The 9663-nt window shown below is 40.2% G+C and overlaps 1 protein-coding gene across 1 annotated transcript; it reads right to left on the reverse strand.

Moving 5' to 3' along the window:
- Positions 1 to 8120: 8120 nt before the first annotated feature.
- LOC110893239 lies at positions 8121 to 9375 on the reverse strand. Its single transcript, XM_022140355.1, has 2 exons — positions 8574 to 9375; positions 8121 to 8494 (listed from the first exon to the last, which is right to left on the reverse strand). The coding sequence occupies exons 1-2, from the start codon at positions 9373 to 9375 to the stop codon at positions 8121 to 8123; spliced, it is 1176 nt and encodes a 391-aa protein (XP_021996047.1).
- Positions 9376 to 9663: the final 288 nt, after the last annotated feature.

A 9663-nucleotide genomic window follows, 5' to 3' on the forward strand; every position in this document is an offset into this window, starting at 1 on the left:
ATAACTAGTTACTTATGTTGAAGGTGATCTTTCCTTATCGTTTGTCCGTGGTGTCTTGGCGTTATTTTACTGTCTATATAAAATAAAAGATTTTCACCATTCATATCTCCACGGTCTATATGGAGGTATGTTGGCTACCTGGTCGGGGGTTAAGGGAACGGTTTGGTAAGGGTCTTGCCCTTGTTCAGCTTTTAGAGGTCCTGCTTGGGACCTGGGTCAAATTTAGTAGGATCTCCTTCAATGCCCATAGGTGTTGGATGGCGGGGATCCAAACTCTTTGACCCCCTCATAAGTTAACTACTATTAATACTATAACCCGGCTATTTAGGACTGTATCCCTGCTGACTCAGACTACTTAGCCGAGGGTAACGTCACCGCCGAAAGCGGGGCCTACCACAATTTGCATTAATAACTTAATTCATTATCTTTCAATAATCCGACCCTTTAGGAGTATCCTTGCTGACTCAAACTACTGGGTTGAGGGTAACGTCGCCTTCAAAAGAGGGGCCTACTACAATAACTAAGATAATCTCTTAAACAAGTGCAAAAGTGCGAAAATAATCAAAGGTTATACTAACACACGTGTCGGATCCAAGTGATTCATCTTGTCTATCTGTTTTTATTTTATTTTATTTTTCAGCATTTAGTTAGTTTTTATTTTTCTTAGTTTAAAACATTTTTCTCACTTTTTGATTTGATTAGACGTTGAGGATAAACCGGTATTAAAAGCTCTTGTGTCCTTGGACGACCTCGGTATCTTACCAACACTATACTACGTCCACGATGGGTGCACTTGCCCATATGTGTGTTTAGTGTTAGTAAATATCGTGTTTTATAAATTTAAAACTTGGCTAAAAGTGTAAAAAGGGGCTTAAATATACTTCTAAATTATATATACACTGACACGCATCAAGTTTTTGGCGCCGTTGCCGGGGACACAAGGATTTTAAGAAAGCTTAAAATCGACGGCCTAATCAGTTTTTCAAAACCTTTTCAAAACGCGCACAAATTTTTCTGCATTTTAGTTTAGTTTGCATTTACAGTAGCCTGAACACGGGGCCGTGCTCGCTGAACACGCCCCCGTGCTGCATATTTTTAGAGTAGATACCCAGATACAGAGTCTGAACACGGGGCCGTGCTCACTCAACACGCCCCCGTGCTCAACGTGACCAGTAACTTTAATTAAAACGCCCAGATACAGACCCTGAACACGGGGCCGTGTTCACCCAACACGGGGCCGTGTCCAGCTTCTGTTTCCGTCTTTATTTTTGTTTTCTGGTCCCGAGACTCAGTTGTGGTCTGTTGAGTGATTCTTATGGATCAATACTCAAGAGGCTACAACTACACCTATGATGAGGATGATTACAGGGGTAATTATTGCACTAATTGTCGTAATGCACGCTCGGTTCAATATAATAACTCATATCAACCATCCAATTCATACAACTACTATGAGGAGCCCAGGTACGAGCCATCAACTTCATACACATCCTATGAAGACCAAAGGTATGAACCTCCTCCCTCATACTCATATTTTGATGAACCAAGGTATGAGCCTTCATACTCAAACTTTGAAGACTCAAGATATGAGCCACCACCTTCATATTCTTATTATGAGGAACCATGGCATGAACAACCCACCTCATATGAGTACTATGAAGAACAAAGTTTCGACCCTTATCCATCATATACTTACAATGAAGAACAATGGTGTGAACCATCTACTTCATATGAGTACTATGAGGAGCCAAGGATCGAACAACCGGATTCAAGCTTTGAGGATCCAAATTCTTTTTCTCTCACCGAAGTGACCAATAGGATATTAGAACACATTAAAACTATCGAACGTTACATGAAAGAATCTCGCGCAAGGGAAGAGGAATCCCGCGCAAGAGAAGAATTAAAAAATAATAACGTAGAGGTAGTTGAAAATGTAAAAATGGAAGAACAAGAAAGTGAAAAACTGACACATGAGTTAAACAATGAAAAAGGTGAGTCCGATAATGTTAAAATTCATGAAGAGTCTAATTTTGAAGAAATTATTCTCTTGTCACCTACTTTCGAAAATCATTGTTTAGTAACCCCTCATGCCAAGTTTTTAAAAGAGTTAAACACTAGTGCTAAAATCAAAGAATTAGTAAGTGTTAAGTTAACTAATGATCAAACCTCGCTAATAAAAGAAGACCCTTTTGAAATTAACATTACACCGGTTCCATGTTTTTTTCAAAATTCATTTATTAGCAATATCACCATTGATAAAGATCTTTGTGTTAACATGATGCCTAACTACATTTTTGAAAAATTAAGTATTAGTGATTTTACTCCACTTCAAATTCCCATTTTTCTATCCGATCGAAAAGTGATAAAATCAATCGGTGTAGTTGAAGATGTTTTGGTTCAAACAAATCAATTGATAATCCCAACCGACTTTGTCATCCTCGATGACGCCCCACTAGTCTTGGGAAAACCTTTTGTACAAACTCATAAAGCTTTGAAAAACCGGAAATTCAACAATCTACCTCTTCAGTTAGGGGCATTCAAAAGGAGCATAGACCTTGAGCGTTCAATGGAATATCCTTTTGGCAATAATGACCCCCTAATTGAAGATGAAGCTGAACTACCCGATACAACTAACGAAGAAGACCACTTTGTCGAAGAAGAGATAGCCATAGAACAAACCTTTAAGGTTCTTAATCTAGATGAGCCACAAAATAAGGTGTCTTCTAAAGACCCACCCATTGAGCTCAAAGAACTTCCTGAAGGTTTGGAATATGCTTTTCTAGGCAAAGATGGTAGTTTACCTGTAATTATTTCATCTAAATTAAGTAACGTAGAAAAAGAGAAATTAATTAGCTTACTTAAAAAACACAAAAACGCGATCGCTTGGAAGCTTGTAGATATTAAAGGAATAAGCCCTTCCATGTGCACGCACAAAATTTTAATGAATGATGACTACAAAACGGTAATTCAACCACAACGAAGAGTGAACCCCAATGTTCAAGAAGTGGTTAAGAATGAAGTCATCAAACTACTTGACGCCGGACTAATCTACCCTATCTCCGATAGCCCGTGGGTAAGTCCCGTTCAAGTAGTCCCAAAGAAAGGAGGTATGACGGTAATAACTAATGAGAAAAATGAATTAATACCAACAAGAACCGTCACAGGATGGAGAGTTTGTATAGATTATAGGCGATTAAATGAAGCAACAAGGAAAGACCACTTTCCTTTACCCTTCATTGATCAAATGTTAGAAAGATTATCCGGTCATAAATTTTATTGTTTCTTAGATGGTTTTTCAGGTTACTTTCAAATACCGATAGCACCAGAAGACCAAGAGAAAACAACTTTCACATGTCCCTACGGAACCTTCGCATATCGACGCATGCCATTCGGTCTATATAATGCGCCTGCAACATTCCAACGTTGTATGGTGGCCATTTTCCATGATATGATAGAAAAGACAATGGAAGTCTTCATGGACGACTTTTCCATCTTTGGAGACTCATATGACTAATGCCTCGGTAATCTTGAACGAATGCTATCCCGATGTGAGGAAACTAACCTCGCCCTTAACTGGGAAAAATGCCATTTCATGGTAACAGAGGGAATAGTACTCGGTCACAAAATCTCAAGCGAAGGAATGGAAGTTGATCGAGCAATAGAAACTATTTCTCGATTACCTCCTCCATCCTCCGTACGAGCGATCAGAAGTTTCCTAGGACATGCCGGATTTTATAGAAGGTTTATCAAGGACTTTTCAAAAATTTCAAGGCCTCTAACAAAATTACTTGAAAAAGATGCACCCTTCATCTTTGACAAGGAATGCAATCAAGCATTTCTAACCCTCAAGGAAATGCTAGTCAATGCACCTATCATGATAGCGCCAGATTGGAAATTTCCTTTCGAAATCATGTGTGATGCAAGTGACTTTGCTGTTGGAGCAGTCTTGGGACAAAGAAAAGAAAAGCATTTCCACCCAATTTATTATGCTAGTAAAACTCTTAATGATGCACAAGAAAATTATACAACTACAGAAAAAGAATTACTAGCAGTGGTATTTGCTTTTGATAAATTTCGTTCTTATCTTGTTCTTTCTAAAACAGTAGTCTATACAGACCATGCAGCCATCAGGCACCTCTTCAAGAAACAAGACGCAAAACCCCGTTTGATCAGATGGATTCTACTCCTCCAAGAATTCGACATCGAAATCAAGGACAAAAGAGGAGCAGAAAACACTGCTGCAGATCATCTCTCACGCTTAGAAGACCCAGCTTTGGAGACAACCAGAGACGAGCAAATCAACGAGAAATTTCCCACGGAATCCTTGGAAATGATGGAGAGTAGACAAGAGCCATGGTATGCCGACTATGCTAATTTCCTAGCTAGCGGTATAGTCACCAAAGGATGGCCACATCATCAAAGAAAGAAATTCTTTGCTGATGTAAAGCATTAATTTTGGGAAGACCCCTATCTTTTCAAAATGTGTGCCGACCAGCTCATCCGAAGGTGTGTCCATGGTAATGAAGCACGAAGAATTCTCCGTCATTGTCATGTAGGTCCATACGGAGGACATCATGGTGCCGCAAGTACCGCACGAAAGGTATTTGATTCAGGATTTTACTGGCCAACCATTTACAAGGATGCACAAAACCTTGTAAAGACGTGTGACGCCTGCCAGAGATCAGGTAATATTTCTTCCAAAAACGAAATGCCTCAAAATGGCATTCTCGTCTGTGAAATCTTTGACGTGTGGGGACTCGATTTCATGGGACCTTTCCCACCTTCAAAGGGAAACAAATATATACTTGTGGCAGTCGATTACTTGTCTAAATGGGCAGAGGCCGAGGCTCTTCCAACAAATGATGGAAGAGTAGTGGTAAAATTTTTGAAAAAACTGTTTTCTCGCTTTGGGACACCAAAGGCTTTAATAAGTGATAGAGGTACCCATTTTTGCAATCATCAACTCGAAAAAATATTAACAAGGTATGGGGTCTATCACCGGGTCTCAACAGCATATCACCCTCAAACAAATGGGCAAGCCGAAGTGACTAATCGAGGTTTAAAACGAATACTTGAAAAAACCGTAGGAATAAATAAAAAAGAATGGGCCGACAAATTAGACGACGCTTTATGGGCTTTTCGAACTGCTATAGGCACAACCCCATATAAACTTGTCTATTGAAAAGTTGTCACTTGCCAGTAGAAATAGCTCACAAAGCCTACTGGACAATAAAAAACGTGAACTTAGATTTAGAAAATGCCGGTAAAAATCGATTTTGTCAAATAAATGAATTAGACGAGCTAAGGAATTATGCATATTCTAACTCCGAAATTTATAAAGAAAGAATGAAAAATCTACATGATAAATATATTACATCTAATGAATTTCGGGTAGGAGATCAAGTTCTATTGCTTAATTCACGACTTCGATTATTTCCTGGTAAGCTAAAATCTAGGTGGTCAGGACCTTTTTCCGTCACCCATGTTTTTCCACACGATGCAGTAGAAACTAAAACTCGAAATGGGATACCATTTAAAGTCAATGGCCAACGGCTAAAACTCTACCGAGGATCCATTGAGGATGAGGAAGAGGAGATCTCACTTCAAACGGTTAACGAATAAACTCATACCCGACATGTTACAGGTAAGTGTACGTTTAAAAACCGGTAAATCTTCTAGCCATTTTTGGAAATAAGGGGCATGCATACGAGCACATCTTTCAAAAACTTTGCTCGGCACGGGGCCGTGTCCGCTGGACACGGGGCCGTGTCGAGGCAACTGTCGGGATAAAACCCTTTTTCCTATCAGTTACATCATTCCACACGCCCCGTATAGCCGAAAACGCTCTGGTTCCCGGCGATTTTCCGCAGTTTTCCGACGTCACTACCGAGTTTAACAACATCAAGGTATGATTCTATCATCATTAGTAGTTAGATTAGTTACTTGCATGTAGTTAAAACATCAAAAATTGGGGAAAAATCTAGGGTTCTTCATGTTCATCCGGATCGAACTCAAAATTTTTGATGAAATCTGTTAGTAGTAGTTTAGATTAGTATAGTAGGAAGTAAATAAACATGTATTGTTGATAGATTCGTTCGATTTCCAACTAAAACCCCAAACCCTTGTTCCTGAACCGAAAAACACGAAATTGAAAGGGTAAACGATTTGTTTTGGGAAAAACGACTATTAGGGTTTCATTTTCGGGGGAAACCGCTACTATTGGGCTAAAAATTTTCAGGTTTTCGAAACCGGGACGAAAAATGAATCTTTTTGGGTTACAGACACCTGGACACGGGGCCGTGTCCGCTGAACACGGGGCCGTGTCCAGCCCACTGTTTGCAGTTTCACTACAATTATCCTTGTTTCTTACTAACTTTTGATGTATTCTTTCAGATGTCAAAATTCAGGAGGTTTAACGCAAGCGAACTTGACGCTAGGGCACGGTATGAGATACTACAAACAAGACCGGAGGAGTACCCTAGGCGGGCATGTACCGACTTGTTAACCATGGTGAATCAACTTGACCGATTCAACAACATCGTGAGAGGTCCACTGGCAGTTGCATTGAACACCCGGCTTCGGTCGGTGCATCAATGCACAATGGAGTTTTACAGTACTTTCATTTTCAAAACAGAAGACTGAACACGCCCCGTGTCCAGCGAACACGGGGCCGTGCCCAAGAAGCAGCAGAAAAGACAAACCAGTAGAAGCTTCCATTGCCCACCACGGGGCCGTGTCCAGCGGGCACGGGGGCGTGGTGAAAGTACAGCAGGCGCATTAATTGTAATTGCGAATTACAATTAATGAAGAGAGAGAGTGTCAGACGGGCACGGGGGCGTGTCCAGCGGACACGGGGCCGTGCCCAGCCTTCTGTTCAGCCTATAAATAGGGGTGCTTGGTTTCATTCCATCTCATCCCTTGGCACACCACCTCTCTCACACTTCATCCACCACCCACCACCACCATAACACCATCATCCACCACCATCATCCATTGTCCATCGTAGAGTGTGTGAGTCGTCTCGGGATCCAAGATTGATCGTAAGAGTTCTTGACAATCAAGGCCATGTTTGCCTAAGTCTCTTACATCACTTGGTGAAGACAAGTGTTTAGTATAATACTTTTTATTTTTAATCTTTTGCACTTTTTATTTGGTTTTGTATTAATGACTTTAATAACTAGTTACTTATGTTGAAGGTGATCTTTCCTTATCGTTTGTCCGTGGTGTCTTGGCGTTATTTTACTGTCTATATAAAATAAAAGATTTTCACCATTCATATCTCCACGGTCTATATGGAGGTATGTTGGCTACCTGGTCGGGGGTTAAGGGAACGGTTTGGTAAGGGTCTTGCCCTTGTTCAGCTTTTAGAGGTCCTGCTTGGGACCTGGGTCAAATTTAGTAGGATCTCCTTCAATGCCCATAGGTATTGGATGGCGGGGATCCAAACTCTTTGACCCCCTCATAAGTTAACTACTATTAATACTATAACCCGGCTATTTAGGACTGTATCCCTGCTGACTCAGACTACTTAGCCGAGGGTAACGTCACCGCCGAAAGCGGGGCCTACCACAATTTGCATTAATAACTTAATTCATTATCTTTCAATAATCCGACCCTTTAGGAGTATCCTTGCTGACTCAAACTACTGGGTTGAGGGTAACGTCGCCTTCAAAAGAGGGGCCTACTACAATAACTAAGATAATCTCTTAAACAAGTGCAAAAGTGCGAAAATAATCAAAGGTTATACTAACACACGTGTCGGATCCAAGTGATTCATCTTGTCTATCTGTTTTTATTTTATTTTATTTTTCAGCATTTAGTTAGTTTTTATTTTTCTTAGTTTAAAACATTTTTCTCACTTTTTGATTTGATTAGACGTTGAGGATAAACCGGTATTAAAAGCTCTTGTGTCCTTGGACGACCTCGGTATCTTACCAACACTATACTACGTCCACGATGGGTGCACTTGCCCATATGTGTGTTTAGTGTTAGTAAATATCGTGTTTTATAAATTTAAAACTTGGCTAAAAGTGTAAAAAGGGGCTTAAATATACTTCTAAATTATATATACACTGACACGCATCAAAGTTCTTGTTTGTCTCAGAAATCCTTTTGATATTCTAACACACCAACTTCGGTCTATTCGGAACACTCTCTTTAAACTTGTCTATGAAGAACGTGAGAACTTCTTTCTTTATTAACTTAGGTTTGGTACACCATTCATCATTAATGGTAAGACCGCGAATCGAGTTAACGGCTTTTCTATTATTCACCATAGCATGAAAAAGTTTGGAATTTTCATCCCCATCTAAAGCCCACTTCAGACGCGATCTTTGTCTAAGATCGGCATTCTTCCTCAAATCTACTTCTTTAATAACTTTCTTATTCTCAGCCATAATCCATTCTTCTTCCTCGGCGAGATCCCTATTCTCCATTTCCATCTCAAGCGTCTCCAATTCGGATAAAGCCACGTTCACATTTTCTTTTTCTTTAGCTAAAAATTCATCCCTCCATGACTTTAGCCTTGCTCTAATGTGGGCAAACCTTGGAAGTGAGAAAATTTTTCCGGGAACCATCCGAAACAAAACTGTCATTTGCCTCGGTCACCGCTTCCTCGAATCCTGGTTGACTAATCCAAGAACTGAAAATCCTGAACGGTCTAGGGCCAAAGTTATGATCGATAACCTCCAATATAATAGGGCAGTGGTCAGAGTGTCTCCCAGGAAGAACTCTAGCACATGCCAAAGGCCAAGCATTAAAAAATTCCGAACACACCAAAAAACGGTCCAACTTACTTAATTTTCTACCATTATCCCTGATGCATGTGAATTGACATCCCTGAAGAGGGTATTCTTGCAACCCATTGTCAAAAATAAACTTGTCAAAGTTTTCGGCATAAACCGCTTTAAAGTAAGAATTTTTCCTTTCTTCAATGAAACGTACAGCATTGAAATCGCCTGTTAGAATCCACTTTCCTTCGTATGAACGGATCAAAATTGATAATTCATTCCATAACTGACATTTAGCTTCTGTATTTTGAGGCGCGTATACATTGACCATATTAATAACAGGCCCATTACCGGACAACGTGCCCCTGATAATCAGGAAGCATCTGTTCTGCACAAAGACCTCAATATTAATCGAGTCCGGATCCCACATCCAGATTAAACCGCCAGAAAGACCAACCGAACCAGTATAACAAAACTCGAAACTATTATTACCCCAAAACCCAACCAAATTAGCTCTGGAAACACTCTCTAATTTGGATTCTTGAAGCGCTATCTCCCCAATATTGTTATTTAACCTCAGCTCTTTAACCCACATAGACTTTCCACCCCCAAGAATACCTCTAATACTAAGGGATGAAAAATTCATGGGTTCACCGCGTACATACCTTCGATTCTGATTGACTCCTTGATAAGGTTACTGTGATTTCCAAGCTCTACTCCCACCAATTTACCGATTTTAATAGTTGCTTCTAACTCATCTGTTGCCATGGAAGCAAAAGAATCAGCGACCACTTCATTCTCTACTTCCTTCGACTCCTTGTCTCCATCTGATTGGTTTCGATCCTTGGCTTCTGAGAATAAAACTTCTCTTGGCTGTGGAGGTAACCTACACTCTTCTGACGTTCCCTGCTGAACCTTATCTGAAAGTCTTTCT

The sequence above is a fragment of the Helianthus annuus genome, chromosome 12, assembly GCF_002127325.2.
Source record: "Helianthus annuus cultivar XRQ/B chromosome 12, HanXRQr2.0-SUNRISE, whole genome shotgun sequence".
In the NCBI taxonomy this organism is placed as follows: Eukaryota; Viridiplantae; Streptophyta; class Magnoliopsida; order Asterales; family Asteraceae; genus Helianthus; species Helianthus annuus.